The 18,424-nt window shown below is 42.3% G+C and overlaps 1 protein-coding gene across 3 annotated transcripts in view; it reads left to right on the top strand.

Moving 5' to 3' along the window:
• The window catches only part of LOC142760355 (phosphofurin acidic cluster sorting protein 1-like), a 278,801-nt gene that overhangs the window by 97,934 nt on the left and 162,443 nt on the right, over positions 1-18,424 (top strand). For 2 of the 3 annotated variants that reach the window (XM_075863540.1, XM_075863542.1), the window contains 2 exons: positions 2,970-3,026; positions 5,194-5,345. In XM_075863540.1, coding sequence (XP_075719655.1) covers positions 2,970-3,026; positions 5,194-5,345 — 209 coding nt within the window. The remainder of the gene's footprint in view (positions 1-2,969; positions 3,027-5,193; positions 5,346-18,424) is intronic. The other variant, XM_075863541.1, reaches the window with a different exon arrangement.

Genomic DNA, 18,424 nt, shown 5'->3' with positions numbered 1-18,424 from the left:
TTGACATAGATTCAATTTTGACAAATTATGGCCTGGCCGGGAATAACCGGCAAAGCTCATCTAGCAGCTGCAGCCAGAACTTGTTTCTTGGCTCCGAGCTTCAAGATATCTAAATGTAGATCACAAAGAAAGTCAGCTGCTGATTTAAACATGGATAAGGGCTGAACTTACTGGAGCCCACGATCTCCATCATTAATGTCTCGGGGGTTCGCTCGGCTATGCTCTAGGATCTCTACTCACAGATCGAGGCAGTCGCTGCCTTACACGTGGCTGTAGAAACAGGAGGAATTATTGTTAAGACTTTATCAGCATTTCTAGCTAAAGTTTCTTTAAGGACTGAACTGTCATCCGATAGTAACAGAGTTTTCTTTTCGATAGTCTCGTCACAGCCAAATCCACTTTAGGTACTTGTTTCCAGACATCAGTATCTGCGGAATCCGTGAGAGAAATATCTCTGAACCTGGAACCAACATTCACTCTTTTGTCAGGAGTCCCACACTGGTCCTGCGTCGCCTCCTTAAGGACAGGCTGGGACTGGAGAGTCTTAACCTTTTTCTTGGGATAATAAAATAAATTATATTTAATTTTCTTAGCAAAACCCTCCTTGTCTCCAGAGTAAGTTTCACAGCCTAAGGCCTTATTTACACGAGCGTTGCGCATCTCGGACGTGAAAAATGTTAGTTTTTCACTTCTGAGGTACATCCGTGCTCTGAGCTGCGGGACGGGATGTCTCGCATTCCCCATAGTTGAGAGTCTATGGAGGGATGCGTGACATGTCCTATTTTCTCACTGACCCTTCACACGGTCCGTTGAAACAGCGGCTGTGTGAACGGCCACATTTAATTACAATGGTCCGTGTGACGGCCGCTGTTTCACACGCTCGTGTAAATAAGGCCTTAATGTAGACGCCATATCCTTCTGCAATAAAGAATAATTTTCTGACCACTCATCCGCAGATTCATCAGTAGAAGAATTCAGACCAGTCAAGAACTTGTTCGGGAACAACCCCATTAGTTGTAGGTTCTGCCATATTGATGAGTCCTCCTCCGCAGTTGGTTGAGACTTGCTAGTTAAGCAGGATTTTACTCCTTCGAGTACTGTGGTCCCAGCACTTTTACCCAGATAAGGAATTGTGATATCTGATCAAAACATTTATCACGTGTTTCCTTCTAACTCCCTGGCAAAGGTTGAAGACACAATTTACAGAGCTTATGACTGGATTTCCTTTTCCTTTTTTCTGTTGACATCAGAGCCAATCTGAGAAGACCTGGACATCTGGAAACCGACAAAACCGTCATCTAGGAGTGTTCCAGTTAGAAAGTCTATAGTCATGTATATAAATCTGTAAAAACTTATATGTAGAAAATAATCTTTCATCAAAATGGCCAACATATTCATATTTATCAGCAGGGCAGTAATCACCCCAACGTCCACATAAGTGCCAAACCATATATACCCCAGTCAGCTATTGTCAGTAACCTTGGTGGACGCCGTGATCACCCCTACTGACCATAAGCCCTTTAGAAGTAAAGATAAGTTACTCTCAGCATTTCCTCCAGCCGCTTCTGCCAAGGATCGGCTGAGCATGAGGCGCGCTGGTTTTAAATTGATTTTCGACGTCTGAGACTTCCTACAGCGCATGCGTCATAGAGACAGCTTGGCCGCTACCGCCAGGGCGACACTTCCTCCGGACGCTGGTAAGCCCCAAACCAATAAACTCTGGGAGACCTGGTTTACCCAAAAGGGGGAATCCTCCCCCCTAATACTGGAGCCTTAAACTAAAAAGGGGTAGAATGGAAATAACAAAGGGGTAATCTTCATCCCTATAACGACTCCGTATTTTTAGGGATTAAGCAGGAAGGAACCTACTCCATTTAATTCCCTCCTAGGAAAATATATAGATATTAGAAATAAAAAGAACAAAATAAAAAAGTGGAAGACTCCGCCAGAATCCTATTAGACTGTGAAGGAAATGAGAACCGAGTGCTACTGGACCGGTGGGTAGTTCTACGTAGTGTCGAGCCGCCATTGGCTGTCTCATTCAGGGTTGTCATTATTTCTAGTGGCTTCGCTTTCTTCTATCTGATGGTGTGAGGAGAATCATTATCTCTCGGGGTTCTGCTGTAGGACAGAAAAAAATGAAAATATCTACATTTCAAAAAGCACAAACCCATTATTTATCTTCTACAGACTGATCTCTCATAAATGGCACTACATTCACATACATGAGACTCTCCTGTACTGTGCCAGTCTGGTGCTGACGCCTTCAGGTGAACATTGACAGGTGTGTGAGTACTGAGTTCATGGACTGGTTGGTACCTCCGGTGACCAGGGTTTGGGGGAAGCCGTTCATGAAGAGCTTTGTTGGTGCCTCCGGTGACCAGGGTTTGGGGGAAGCAGTTCATGAAGAGCTTTGTTGGTGCCTCCGGTGACCAGGGTTTGGGGGAAGCAGTTCATGAAGAGCTTTGTTGGTGCCTCTGGTGACCAGGGTTTGGGGGAAGCCGTTCATGAAGAGGTTTGTTGGTGCCTCCGGTTACCAGGGTTTGGGGGGAAGCCGTTCATGAAGAGGTTCGTTGGTGCCTCCGGTCACCAGGGTTTGGGGGGAAGCCGTTCATGAAGAGTTTTGTTGGTGCCTCCTGTGACCAGGGTTTGGGGGAAGCCGTTCATGAAGAGGTTTGTTGGTGCCTCCGGTTACCAGGGTTTGGGGGGAAGCCGTTCATGAAGAGGTTCGTTGGTGCCTCCGGTCACCAGGGTTTGGGGGGAAGCCGTTCATGAAGAGGTTTTTTGGTGCCTCCTGTAACCAGGGTTTGGGGGAAGCAGTTCATGAAGAGTTTTGTTGGTGCCTCCTGTGACCAGGGTTTGGGTGACTAGTCGTGGTCCCGTGTGTGCAGGCCATGTTGGTATTACTCTGTTCCTGTGTTTGTTGTATATTGATATCTAGTTGTAATTATTTCCTCTTTCATTTGCAGCCAAATTTTAAACAGAAGTTTGTGTCCTTGTTGAAGAGGTTCAAAGTCAATGATGATGTAAGTCTCCCAGAAAATAGTCGCCAGTGTCACATTCTCATCACCCCACCATAGAAGCTTCTATGTGGACACCTGCGGTCATTGTTCTCAGTCTTTATATAACCTCCAGGCCTGTGGCTTATGGCGATGATGAAGACTGCGCCAACAGGTTTAGGAGCCTTTAATACTACTGGGCACTGCAGTTTATATGCCAGGCAACAGAACTGTGGTAGAGACCCTACAATGTGCCACACGTGTTAATATGACCGATGTGATGCCCATCTTAAAAAGTTTTTCATGCAGGATACATCCATCATACGTATAATATTCGCCATTGTCTTCATTTACTTTACTTATATTCACTATGATGTCCTCTCTTCATCATTAGATCACCTAGATCCCAGTGACCTCTTTACAGCCAGCATCACCAAGTCACCTAGATCTTGATGGCCTTGAGAGAGAAAGCATCATTGCACCGATTAGATCCCATTAACCTTTATAGAGCCAGCATCATCAGATCATCTAGATCCCTGTGACCTCTATATAAAGCCAGCATCATCAGATCACCTAGATCCATGTGATCTCTATATAAAGCCAGCATCATCAGATCACCTAGATCCCTGTTACCTCTATATAAAGCCAGCATCATCAGATCACCTAGATCCCTGTGATCTCTATATAAAGCCAGCATCATCAGATCAGCTAGATCCCTGTGACCACTATATAGAGCCAGCATCATCAGATCACCTAGATCCCTGTGACCTCTATATAAAGCCAGCATCATCAGATCACCTAGATCCCTGTGACCACTATATAGAGCCAGCATCATCAAATCACCTAGATCCCTGTGACCTCTATATAGAGCCAGCATCATCAGATCACCTAGATCTCTGTGACCTCTATATAAAGCCAGCATCATCAGATCACCTAGTTCCCTGTGACCACTATATAGAGCCAGCATCATCAGATCCGCTAGATCCCTGTGACCTCTATATAAAGCCAGCATCATCAGATCACCTAGTTCCCTGTGACCTCCATATAAAGCCAGCATCATCAGATCACCTAGATCCCTGTGACCTCTATATAAAGCCAGCATCATCAGATCATCTAGATCCATGTGACCTCTATATAAAGCCAGCATCATCAGATCACCTAGATCCCTGTGACCACTATATAGAGCCAGCATCATCAGATCACCTAGATCCCTGTGACCTCTATATAAAGCCAGCATCATCAGATCACCTAGATCCCTGTGACCACTATATAGAGCCAGCATCATCAGATCACTTAGATCCCTGTGACCACTATATAAAGCCAGCATCATCAGATCAGCTAGATCCCTGTGACTTCTATATAAAGCCAGCATCATCAGATCACCTAGATCCATGTGACCTCTATATAAAGCCAGCATCATCAGATCAACTAGATCCCTGTGACTTCTATATAAAGCCAGCATCATCAGATCACCTAGATCCATGTGACCTCTATATAAAGCCAGCACCATCAGATCAACTAGATCCCTGTGACCTCTATATAGAGCTAGCATCATCAAATCACCTAGATCCCTGTGACCTCTATATAGAGCCAGCATCATCAGATCACCTAGATCCCTGTGACCTCTATATAAACCCAGCATCATCAGATCACCTAGATCCCTGTGACCACTATATAGAGCCAGCATCATCAGATCACCTAGATCCCTGTGACCTCCATATAAAGCCAGCATCATCAGATCACCTAGATCCCTGTGATCTCTATATAAAGCCAGCATCATCAGATCACCTAGATCCCTGTGACCACTATATAGAGCCAGCATCATCAGATCACCTAGATATCATCAGATCACTTACATCCCTGTCCTATGTCCCTATGTCATCACCTCCTCTATCATCTCTATGTATATACCTCCACAGCTGGGATGATGTCACACAATATACATGTCACATCTCTTCGTAGTCCCTGTCCTGTGTCTCTGTCATCACCTCCTCTATCATCTCCATGTATATACCTCTACAGCTGGGATCATGATGACAGATACAGTGGACCCTCCGTCATAGGTCTTTAGATTGCTTCGTCCAGGGGTCAGTAGCTCAGGGACACTTCCAGGCCTCTGCTTTCTGTGGTGGCATGAGTTCTTGTATCTTGGCCATTGATTACTGATCATCCATTGTCCATTGTTCTCCTACAGACATTGGACACAGAACACACGTCTCGGGAGCAGGAGGAAGACGAGGAGCTTGGCCTCCTGTATGACAGTCTGGATGACTGTAACAATAGTGAGAGTGGATTTGACATAGAAGACAATGACAGTGTCATCAGCACCCCAAAGCCCACGTTAAGGTGAGGAACCAAGTGGATGGAGAAGGCTCACATTGCCTCTTCCTTACTTTTTCCCTCTACACCTCCAGGACAGCACCACCAGGAGGGATTCCCCACCTCCAAAGGGACAGGAAACAAAAGGAAGCCATTTAAATTCCCCCTCCTCCTTACCCTCTCCAGTTGTTTCCTGTCCCTTGGGATGCAGGATCCGTTCGGAGCTCCGTGGGATCAGTTTTTTTCTTCAAGCTCCCCGGTTTTTCTCTTCCTATGGACAAACGAGCGGTGTCTCTCAGGGAGGACCGAGGCAGGAAGCTGGGCTCCGAGCGGCAGATGCCTCCTCTCCAGCTCCTTGGCATAAGTCCTGCAGTGCGGGCGGCCCCATGGCTTCCAGACCTATCCACCGAGGTAACGGGGGTCAGTGCTAACTAGGCAGCACTAGACTCGGATTTCCCTTGGGCAAGGAAATCCTTTGCTATACATGGATCTGGCGTCTCTAGCGTCTAGAGGTGGTTAGCGCGCATGCGCACGGCTGAGCCAGCCTCTTAAAGGTGCAGAACCTAAATTTTCAAAATGTTTTTTGGCTCCAAAATCTCTTCAAAAGCCATGTGCTGGTTTCTCATGGTAGTAGTTGTGAGTTATTTCAGGGCTGCTACTTGCTGAATATATTATGAGTTCGTCCGAGATGTCCCGTGCAGAGTCTGCTGACCCATCCAGAGCCTCTAGCCCGGTAAGAATATGGTTATATTTTTATATAACCCCTTCCCTCTGTAAACCTCAAATATTTGACTGAAATAAACATATTTTTTTCAGGGAGGTAAAGAGGGAATTCAAAAGATCCGACCTATTAAGAAATGTGGAATTTGCAAAAAATTGTTTCGTACCACACAAAGTGTTATGCCAGAAATATTTGGAGAAAGTTGTGAGCGAGGAGTCCCCGTCCCTTTTACAAAATATCAGAAGTATGATACAGCGCTGTCTCAGAGCTGCCCACCGTCTCCCATGCCTTCCACTTCTACATCTATCCCACAGGAAATGCCGGACTCTGATATCCATCAGGAAGAGGGGGGACTAGATTCTGACGATTCATCAGATGACAATACTGGAAGACCCTAATTTCTAGCAGAGCACACAGATCAGCTTCTTAAAGCAATCAGGGCCACCATGAAGATAGAAGACATCAAGCAGCCCAGGTCTGTCCAGGATCAAATGTTTGAAGGACTGGACTCTAGAAGAAGACAAGTTATTCCAGTCCACAAGAATATTAAAAAGTTGATTAAAACAGAGTGGACAGACCCTGAGAAGAGGTTATTTGTCCCTAGAAACTTCAAACGTAAATACCCATTTGCGGAGGTGGATTCAGAAAAATGGGATAAAACCCCTAAAATTGATGCCCCGGTAGCGAGAAATTCTAAACTCACTTACCTACCATTTGAGTACAAAGGATTATTAAAGGACCCCATGGATAAGAAGGCTGAAGGTATCCTTAAATAAACATGGGAGGCCAGTACAGCAGCCCTTAAACCAAGTATTGCTGCAACATATACGACAAGATCTTTAAAAATTTGGATGGAGCAGCTAGAAGATCATCTAAGATCCAAAACTCCAAGAGACCAGATGTTAGCCTCCGTGCCAGTACTTCAGAGGGCAGTGGATTTCATTTCTGATGCATCGGTTGATTCTGTCAGGCTGAAGGCCAGAACAGCCGCTCTCTCCAATTCTGCCAGAAGAGCGATCTCTTCCTGGGCAGGAGACACGGTGTCTAAATAGATTGTGTTCCGTAGCCTGGGAGGGTGATCGGTTATTCAGCTCCGGGCTAGACTATATCCTGGAGAAAGCCTCGGACAGAAAAAAGTGATTTCCTTCTGAAACTCGTTTCTTCCAACAAACGGCCCTTTTGGAACCATAGGAGAAACCCTCAGGAAGTTTAAACGAGAGAGGGCAATCAAAGATGGCAAAGTCAGATGCAGAAAAACAGAGGGTTTATGTTTAATGCCAATGCTGGAGAAGGCCCCTCCACAAATACTCAATGACGCCAGGGAATTTCTGGGGGCAGATTAAAGGTCAGGGATTTCTTCAAGTTCGTGGATATTGAATATTGTGTCTCGGGGTTATCAGCTGGAGTTCAGTTCCCTTCCCCCAGAGAGCTTTGTGATAACACAGATATTAACCCCTTTTTTCCATCAGCAGGAGTTGGAGAGAGAAGTAGAGATCCTCCTGCAGACACAGCTCGTGATTCCAGTCCAGACTTTGCCGCACAACCAGCGTTATTTTTCCCTTTTATTTCTAGTCCCCAAATCAAATCGTATCCAGTACAAGAAGTTCAAGATGGAGACGATTGCTTCTACCATCAATCTGCTCAGACCCTATTGCTTCGTGGCTTCAGGATGCTTACTTTCATATACCAATTCGCAGTAACATTGAAGGGGAAGGTTCCTCATCTTCAGTTCCAGGTCCTGCCATTTGGCCTCTCATCTGCCCTCAGGATCTTTACCAAGATTATGGCGGTGGTGGCTGCCTGTCTTATTCAGAAAGAGATACTAATCATCCCATACTTGGACGATCTACTAATCTCAGCAGAATATTATCAGAGATTAAGTTACCATTTAAAGATGACTCAACAGCTTTTGTCATCCCTGGGCCGGCTGATCAACCCAGAGAAATCAGACCTGACACCAGAGCAGTCAAAGGTATTTCTAGGGATTCTCAGGTTCAGACTTTTGTTTCTTTTTCTTCCAAGAGGGAAGAGAGATTCGCTACTCCAGACGGTCACTTTCTTTATTTATCGAACATCGGCTTCTATAAGAGAGATAATGTCGGTGTTGGGGTTACTAACCTCTTCCATTCCAGCAGTCAGATGGGCACAGGCACTCAAAAATTCTCCAGCACTTCCTTCTGTCTTGTTGGGACAAGAAGCAGGAATCTCTAAATCACAAAAAGAGGATCCCTTCCAGGGTAAAACAATCCCTGACGTAGTGGACACAAGAAGGAAATTTATCAAGAGGTGTCCCATGGTCACAGAGGTCCCCAGTAGTCATAACCACAGATGCCAGTCAGTCCGGATGGGGAGCCCATTCCAGTCAGAACATGGTCCAGGGATAATGGAACCTCTTTCTATCAAGAGCTTCATCAAATTTGAGAGAACTAACTGCAGTCTGGGAAGCTCTGAAAGCCCTAGAAGGTCTATTAAAGGGAAAAGACATCCGGATATTTTCAGGCAATGTCTCTATGGTAGCGTACCTGAACAAACAAGGAGGAATGAGAAGCCGTCTCCTTTGTCAGGTATCAGAACAAATCTTCATCAGGACCGAGGAGAACATTCTGTCTCTAACAGCCATACATTTAAGAGGAACAGAAAATCAGGTGGAGGCTACCTGAGCAGACAGGCCTTGCTTCACGGAGAGTGGTATCTAAATTTGCAGATTTTCAAAGACCTTACCAGAAGATGCGGACAGACAGAAATAGATCTGTTGGCAGACAGGAAGAACAGGAAGGTAATGAAGTTCTTTTCCCTGTCCTACAAGGACAGACTGTCAGGAGTGGATGCCCTATCTCCAGCCTGGAGGGGCAAACTCCTATATGCCTTTCCTCCATTTCCTCTCATCCCCAGGGTACTGAAGAAAGTGTTGGAAGGAAAAGCAAGGGTTATTCTAATCGCCCCATATTGGCCCAAGAGGTCATGTTTTCCACTATTGCTGAGAATGTCTCAAAAAGCCCCCTGGCATCTACCTCTCAGGCGGGACTTGCTTTTCCAGGGTCCAATCCTTCACCCAGATGTGAACCAGCTTCATCTTACAGCTTGGATGTTGAACGGAACGTGCTGATGGAGAAGGGCCTTTCAAAACAAGTGGTAGATACATTATTGAAGAGCAGGAAGAGCGTCACCTCCAAGATTTACCACAGGGTTTGGAGAACCTTACACTCCTTCCTGAAACAAACATCTTCAACTGACTCTTTTCTCCAACCCAAGATATCCACTATCCCGGATTTTCTTCAGTCAGGTCTCGATTTAGCCTTAAAGAGGCTCTGTCACCAGATTTTGCAACCCCTATCTCCTATTGCATGTAATCGGCGCTGCAATGTAGATTACAGTAACGTTTTTTGTTTTTTTTTAAACGAGCATTTTTGGCCAAGTTATGACCATTTTTATATTTATGTAAATGAGGCTTTCTAAAGTACAACTGGGCGTGTTTAAAGTAAAAGTACAAGTGGGCGTGTCTTGTGTGTGTACATCTGGGCGTGTATTGTGTGTGTACATCTGGGCGTGTATTATGTGCGTACATCGGGGCGTGTTTACTACTTTTACTAGCTGGGCGTTGTGACGAGAAGTATCATCCACTTCTCTTCAGAACGCCCAGCTTCTGGCAGTGCAGACACAGCGTGTTCTCGAGAGATCACGCTGTGACGTCACTTCCTGCCCCAGGTCCTGCATCGTGTCGGACGAGCGAGGACACATCGGCACCAGAGGCTACAGTTGATTCTGCAGCAGCATCAGAGTTTGCAGGTAAGTAGCTACATCGACTTACCTGCAAACACTGATGCTGCTGCAGAATCAACTGTAGCCTCTGGTGCCGATGTGTCCTCGGTCGTCCGACACGATGCAGGACCTGGGGCAGGAAGTGACGACACAGCGTGATCTCTCGAGAAAACGCTGTGTGTCTGCACTGCCAGAAGCTGGGCGTTCTGAAGAGAAGTGGATGATACTTCTCGTCACAACGCCCAGCTAGTAAAAGTAGTAAACACGCCCAGATGTACACACAATACACGCCCAGATGTACACACACAATACACGCCCAGATGTACACACACAATACACGCCCAGATGTACACACAATACACGCCCAGATGTACACACACAATACACGCCCAGATGTAACACACAATACACACCCAGATGTTACACACACAATACACGCCCAGATGTAACACACACAATACACGCCCAGATGTAACACACACAATACACGCCCAGATGTAACACACACAATACACGCCCAGATGTTACACACACAATACACGCCCAGATGTTACACACACAATACACGCCCAGATGTAACACACAATACACACCCAGATGTAACACACACAATACACGCCCAGATGTAACACACACAATACACGCCCAGATGTAACACACACAATACACGCCCAGATGTAACACACACAATACACGCCCAGATGTAACACACACAATACACGCCCAGATGTAACACACACAATACACGCCCAGATGTAACACACATAATACACGCCCATATGTAACACACACAATACACGCCCAGATGTACACACACAATACACGCCCAGATGTAACACACATAATACACGCCCAGATGTACACACACAATACACGCCCAGATGTAACACACACAATACACGCCCAGATGTAACACACATAATACACGCCCAGATGTAACACACACAATACACGCCCAGATGTAACACACACAATACACGCCCATAAATATAAAAATGGTCATAACTTGGCCAAAAATGCTTGTTTTAAAAAAAAACAAAAAACGTTACTCTTATCTACATTGTAGCGCCGATCTGCTGCAATAGGAGATAGGGGTTGCAAAATCTGGTGACAGAGCCTCTTTAAGAACCAGTACCTTGAAAGTCCATACTGCAGCTCTCAGTGCCTTCTTGGATCAGAGTCAAGCAGACCAGCCGTCAGTTAAGAGATTCTTCAGAGCATCTTCTCGTATGGCGGCTCCAATCGTTTCCAGAGTTCCTCCTCTGAATGTTATTACTGACAGCACTTACCAGACATCCTTTTGAACCAATTCAGGAGGCTTCCTTGTAATTCCTGACCTTGAAGACGGTTTTTCTTCTAGCGATAACATCTTCTCGCAGAGTTGGAGAAATACAAGCCTTATCTTTTCCTCCCTATTTAAACATCCTGGAACATAGAATCATTCTACGGCCCCTTACCATCTTTTCTTCCGATGGTCTTCTCCAGATTTCATTTTCCGCAAGAGATATCCCTTCCTTCTTTCTGCTCTTCCCCGAAGAATGAAAAGGAGGCGGCATTTCATACGTTGGATGGTAGAAGATGTATCCCCACCTATCTAGACAGAACAAAACCATTCAGATGTCGGGAGCAATTGTTAATCCCGTACCATGGCAAAAACCGAGGTCACAAGGCAAGCAAGATTTCTATTTCAAGATGGATCAAGGAAGTTCTCTCCCATTCTTATAGAGTCATGGAGAAGTCTCCTTCTCTTCTTAAAGCTCATTCAACCAGAGCTGTTTCTGCCTCAATCGACAGATCTGTAGAGCTGTGACATGGTCTAATAACCCTATATATGTCTCAAACACACAAAAATAGTTCTAGGCATGTATTTGTCCAAAAAAATATATTTTATTGTTCCATAAATATGGATATCCCCCAGAACCCACACAAATATACATACATGACAGGGTCTAGTCCAAATACTTTTTTTTAAACACTATAGATTGGATGTAATGTCCAACCAAAACCTTGGGATAAAGAGAGAAAAACCACGGCGCCACCTTGTGCAGATCAGTCGGTAAAGGTGAGACAATGATGCCGTATTACAGGTATTATGCTCACCTAGGTAAGGAGTTAAAAGGCATGTAAAATGTAACCACAGTGCTGCTGCCAGATCCGAGTCGGCATCCAAAAGGACCGCTTGGGAGGAGAGTTTATGCAGGAGAAAAGAGGATCATTCCAGGGGCGCTGCTGTGTGGTGATAATGATAGGATCGAAGTACGGAGATAATAATAATAAATGAATTTATTCGAATGAGTGGCTACGCGTTTCGACGATGAACAATCGTCTTCATCAGGCCATATGCATAATACATTAGACACGTCTTATATACCATCATGGTTCATAAATGACACGAGTGAAAAAACCGCCAAATCTGCAAAGGTCAAGGTGCGTTCGTGACGTCACACCCGGCTTTTTACCTTTGCATCCAATCACAACGTGGATCAGTGAAAAATTACACGTGTTCAGTATATCACTCATACACAGTAAGCTTGTTACATAACATAAGAATAAAAAAGAAAGAAATTTAGGGTATTCATAAAAAGCAAAGTAGTGTCGACATATGAATAATCAAAAACTAAATAAAAACAGGCATAAAATAAATGGTTAAAAAAGACACAATACGTGGAAGTTAAAAGAACAAAGTACTGTGCTACAGACCAGTAGGTTGTTAGGTAGCAACGAAGGACGCCGGGACGCGAACTTGGTAACCAGGGCAACCTGGCCGAGAACAGTGCTGCAGAGCATACAAGGATATGTATCTGCTGTGGAAACTTTGTAAAAGTTAAATCTTTATTAAGAATATGTATACGATATAATGGGAAAAAGAAAGAGAAAATCCAGCGCTGTGTTTGATTAAAAAGGAAAATTGTTCCCAATTTTATTGAAAAAATAGTTAAAAGTTACACGGAGACGCAGTCTCAAGGTGTATATATAGCGGGCTGGATGACCTTGGCCTACGCGTTTCGAGCAAGCGTGTTGCTCTTAATCATGGCAAAAAGAATATGAGTGCCCCCAATGCTGTGTCTGCTTTATATACAAAGCAAACTACTATTCCAGAGTCAGCATAGGCTGACATTGATTGATAATTAATTCCGCAGGTGGAAACTTTAACCCATGTAGTGAACATGGGTGGAGTGTGTTTTCGTTACTTTGCATAACATGGTAAATTGGCTCTGAGTATCAGCGATCCACTGGTTGGTTTTTTACAAAACCAGAGCACTAATATAATGCTCTGGTTTTTCAGATCGTATTTGTTGAACCTTGGATCGTTTGATATTGATTTTATTATGAGTACTGGCCAGAAATACAAATTGAGATAGTCAGCGAACAGAAAATAGACTCAGCATAAAAGGGGCAAACATATATTAAACATTCCAAATATATAACAAGCGAAATAAGAATAAAAGTAAAAATGAATACAGATATAAAAAGACATTTACAGATCATGATCTAGTAATCTAGCTTCTAATATATCTGAATCACATTAGGATATAAACAAAAACAACGAGACATCTGCTTGTATATAATATTTAAACAGAACATTGTATTGGCACATGTGGTTTGATTAAAAAGAATGAGGGAAGAAAGAAATTTCCCTGCCACTATGACCCATTAGACTTGAAATTGAAAATTTAGTACATATGTATATATCCAAGGTATAGGAATTACATTTCTCTCGAGAACATTTGTATATTGTATATAAAAAATCAAATATGCATGGTTTCGTATGGATCAAGATGTCCTATCAATGTATCTTACTATAATTGTAGGCTAAGAATCGCGAAAGATCTTTTAATAGCGTACTAAAGCATACTTTGAATGTAAGTATGTATGATTCACAACATTCCCCATGTTTTCATTATTGTTATTTTGAATGTGGAGACTAAACTAGTTTTCGAATACACAGGGCTGATGTCTATTACAAAAAAATAAAAAATAAATAAATAAAAAAAAAAAAAAAAAAAGGCAACATTTTTTTTGAAAAAAAAAAAAAAACATTTAAAAAAAGCAAAAAAAACAAAAAAAAAAAAAACAAAAACAAAACAAAACCTAATATCATCATATCATGAGACTCTTCAATCAGAGCCACCCAATGGCACGACCTAGCCTCAACAAGCACAAAAAACAGTCCCACAACCGCTTCATGTGAACGGTGAGTACAATTCCACTGTACATTTTTATATTGTATTTGGGTTTTATGGATTTGTAATAGAACTAGATGTTATAAGTATTTTGGAAACATGAAGTGTGTGTATACAAGGATTCTTCTAGTACAAAGTTTACAATATCGAGACCAATATGTATTTAAAGTGCATCTGGATAAATAGCTTGAATCCTCGGGCTATGTTAGACAATTGTTAAAGGAATGTCCTGGGAAATATGTGAACTGGATAATAAATTCGTTATGTCCCATAATCCTGGGATTATTCTACTAATTTTCTGGGCATTGATATATATATTTTATTTATAAGATCTTTAATCTATATCATAATCCTAGTAGCAAAAATTATATGCATCCAGTGAGTATAGTCCCTATAGACATGGGACCATTTTTGATATACACAATATCTAAACAAAGTTACATATAATATTAATTGATATGTATGATGCATACTAATAATTTATATAATTGATCAGTATAGATCTTTGTAGTGTTATTTTGTCTGGATATTTGAAACCACGCGATTTTGGAGAAATTGAGAAACTCTTGGACCTGTATGGAGTTGGATGACAATGTGGCTTATTTAATAATGGAACATGAGCTCTTTTTTGAGATTCAAACCTGCAGGGAAACGTGTCTGTAGATTGTATATCCAGAAAGCCTCCCTGGTCAAAAGAAGGTGTTTGAGATCCCCTCCCCTCACTGTACCTCTGACTTTCTCTATTGCGTATGTACTGAAAGAATTTATATTTCTATTGTGACATGATATAAAATGTCGGGCAGCATTGGATATATTGGTTATATTAGGATTTCTTATATAACCTAGGTGTTCTAGGATGCGTACCTTGAATTTCCTTGTTGTGCATCCCACATATTTTAGATTACATGTGGTGCATTCAATAATATATACCACGTTAGTACTATTGCAGTTGATATATGATTTGACTTGAAAATTAGTGTCCTCCATGGAATTAGAGAAATGTTTGATGGTTTTAGATATATTGCATGTTTTGCAAGGATGCACTCCACATTTAAAAAAGCCCTTATGTGTTAACCAAGTGGGTTTGGAGTTACTACATGTCAAAAGTGACGGGGACAATTTGTTGCCTAAGGTGGTTGCCCTGCGGGATACCACTCTACAACCATTTTGCAAAACTTGTTCTAATTTGGAATCTTCAAACAAAAGAGGGATATACTTTAACACTGTTTTTTTAATTAAATTGAATTGGTTACTATATTCTAGTACCAAGGTTGGCATGTTGGAATTGATTCCAACCAACTCGGTAGCTTCCGTCTTTTTGTCAACCTTTAAAAGGGAATCTCTCGTTTTGGTGCCCACTATTTTTTTGGCTCTATCTAACATCCAATTTTTATAACCTCTGGCTTTTAATTTGTGACATGTCTCAGATTCCTCTTTGGCATAACCTATTTCCGTACTGCAATTTCTTTTTGCACGTGTTAGTTCACCTACTGGTATTGCCGTGATAGTGTGTTTTGGATGGCAACTGGTGGCGTGCAAGATGGTATTCCCTGATATGGGTTTATGAAAGATTTCTGAATCAATATGGGAACCTACAGTAGATGTAAATTTTATATCGAGAAAATTGGTGGTATTTTGATTATAAGAGTAAGTGAACCTCAAATTGAGATCGTTGGCATTTAAGAATTCCAAAAATTTAGGAATGGCAGATACATCTCCCTCCCAGATGAATAGAAGGTCATCTATGTATCTGCCATACCAGTGGATGTTTTCCGCATACGTGTTGGTGGGGGAGAAGAGAAAGGACTCTTCCCACCATGCCATAACTAAATTAGCCAAGGATGGGGAAAATTTAGCTCCCATGGACACCCCTCGTTGTTGTAAGTAGAAAGTACCTGCAAAGTTGAAAAAATTGTGTGTCATTAAGAAATAGGTTATTTCTATCAAAAAGTTTTGTAATGTTTCATCAAATGAACTATACTTGTGGAGGTGATGGGTGAGAGCTTTAATAGCCACTGGATGAGGAATGCTGGTATATAAAGACACCACATCACATGTGAGCCATATATGGTTGTGATTCCAGATTTTATTGTGGAAAATAGATAGAACATCCTTTGTGTCCCTTAAATGACCCGGTACCCTAGATACAAATGGCTGTAAGAAGGAATCCAGCCATTCGGATGTTTTCTCAGTAAGAGAACCTATACCTGAGACTATAGGTCTCATAGGAGGGGGATTGATACCCTTATGTGTCTTGGGTAAAGCATGGAGTATAGGTATTACGGGAGACTCTACTAACATATAATCATATTGTTTCTTGGCAAGTATGCCCGTGTTCAGACCCTTATCCAGTAGATTGTTCAACTCTAAGGAAAAAACGTTAGTAGGATTATGTTGTAATTTGGTATAGGTATTTGTGTCACTCAACAATTTATTTATTTGGTCTATATACATGTCTTTATCCATGACAGTGATGGAACCGCCCTTATCTGCCATCTTTATGATAAGGTCTTCATTGTCCTGTAAGGATTTCAATGCTTGTTTTTCAGCCAGGGTAAGGTTGTGAGTGGAAGCATTATTTTTTGTCCGGTCTTTAATTCCATGTAACTCTCTTTCCATGATATATTGGAATCTGTCCATGGACTCTGTACGAGATTGTACTGGGTAATAGTGAGGATTTCTGGTTACAAACTTGGTTGACTGGTTGCTGATGGCAACTTCAGTGTGTTCCTCGGCAAGATCTTCTAAGTGTAATAATGTCTGCTGTTCCTCAAACATAAGTCGCCTATATTGATTTTCACCCGGTATGGTAGATGTCTCCTCAACTTGTGTTAAATTTTCAGGCTCTGATGTTACAAAATGCCTTTTGACCGTTAGGTTTCGGACGAATTTATTAATATCCAGGAGGGTCTTAAATATGTCAAAGTCCTGGTTAGGTACAAAGTTGAGTCCTAATGTAAGGACCTTGGTTTGTGCGGGGGAAAGTGACACCGAAGATAGGTTCACCACATCGAGATGGTTTGTTATCTGTGGTTCCTTAATCTCCGTGTTTGTATGGTCTCCGGGGTGCTTGTGTTTCTTGCCCCCCCTCTTCCCCCGTTTTTTGATGTACCAGGGTTGACATCATAGTTGGATCTGAGTTTGCGTGGACCTTGTGAGAGATCCTGATCCGACTCCTCCTCTGCTCCATCCGTAGTTTCCAGCTCCGTAGAGCTGAAACTAACCCTATGTGAGCTGGAGTTGTATCTTCGTGGATAGTTGCGGTTTTTGAGAATAGACTTGTTACTGCGTTTATGATAGTTGGCTTTATTCCAAGTATAAACCTCGTCATTGCTGTAATCTTGACTATCTCGCAAGAATTTTGATTTTTTTATGTCTGCGATAGATTTTTCCAGTTGTTCAAGGTGTTCGTCCATTCTTCTTTGTAAGGTCAAAAAATCTGGTGAGCTGGTATGTAAACTTATTTCCTCTTTTATTTTGGAAATGTCATTTTGAAGTTGAGACAACTTGATTTCCTCATGTTTGGTGATGAGTAACATGAGATTGATTGAACAATCTGATAATGTTTTGTTCCAATCAATTATAAACTCTTCTGAGTACTTGTTCGTAGGCATTTTTCGTAGTCTCAGACCTCTTGGGATCATGTTTTTTGATATGTAATTTCGTAAGGTAGTGAGATCCCACCATAACCTAGTTTCATTTGCGGAAAGTTTCTCCAGTTCTTTGAAACTGTTTGTTAAATTGGGGCTGGAAAATTCCTTATGTCCGGGTTCCCCAAATACTAGTGCGACCATTTCAGCCCTAGAGCGTTGTGGATTTGGCATATCCGCACCTGTGTCAATTAGTTCCACTGTTTGTTGAGAGAAAAAATACCTCGTTTGGATGGATATATTATCGGTCGTATAGTGGTTAAAAACAAGCCATGTTTAAGTTATATATATTATGGAAGTTGAATAAATGTCAGGTGTAAGCCCCTTGAGACAACTGCATGCGTATTCCAGATATTTCATACGTAATTCAAATGTTCATCAAACAATTGGTTTTCCAGTTGGTATATTGCAACCAAATATCGTTCCAATAGTGCATGAAATACTGTTCAATTTAACGCAAAGATAATCCGGTGGGCACGGAGGCATGTGCCGTAAACTTGATTATAGTAAAGAAAGGAGGAGACCTCCAGCTCACCAGTAGTTGCGTCTCCAGACACCTCGCACGGATCCCCGCTACGGCCAGCGGTAGGTATATCAGGAAAAAGAAGGAGATGTATCTGCCATTCCTAAATTTCTGGAATTCTTAAATGCCAACGATCTCAATTTGAGGTTCACTTACTCTTATAATCAAAATACCACCAATTTTCTCGATATAAAATTTACATCTACTGTAGGTTCCCATATTGATTCAGAAATCTTTCATAAACCCATATCAGGGAATACCATCTTGCA

This window comes from Rhinoderma darwinii, chromosome 4 (assembly GCF_050947455.1).
Source record: "Rhinoderma darwinii isolate aRhiDar2 chromosome 4, aRhiDar2.hap1, whole genome shotgun sequence".
NCBI lineage: Eukaryota > Metazoa > Chordata > Amphibia > Anura > Rhinodermatidae > Rhinoderma > Rhinoderma darwinii.
The sequence above is the reverse complement of the archived record's forward strand: the minus strand, read 5'-3'. Positions and strand labels throughout refer to the sequence as shown.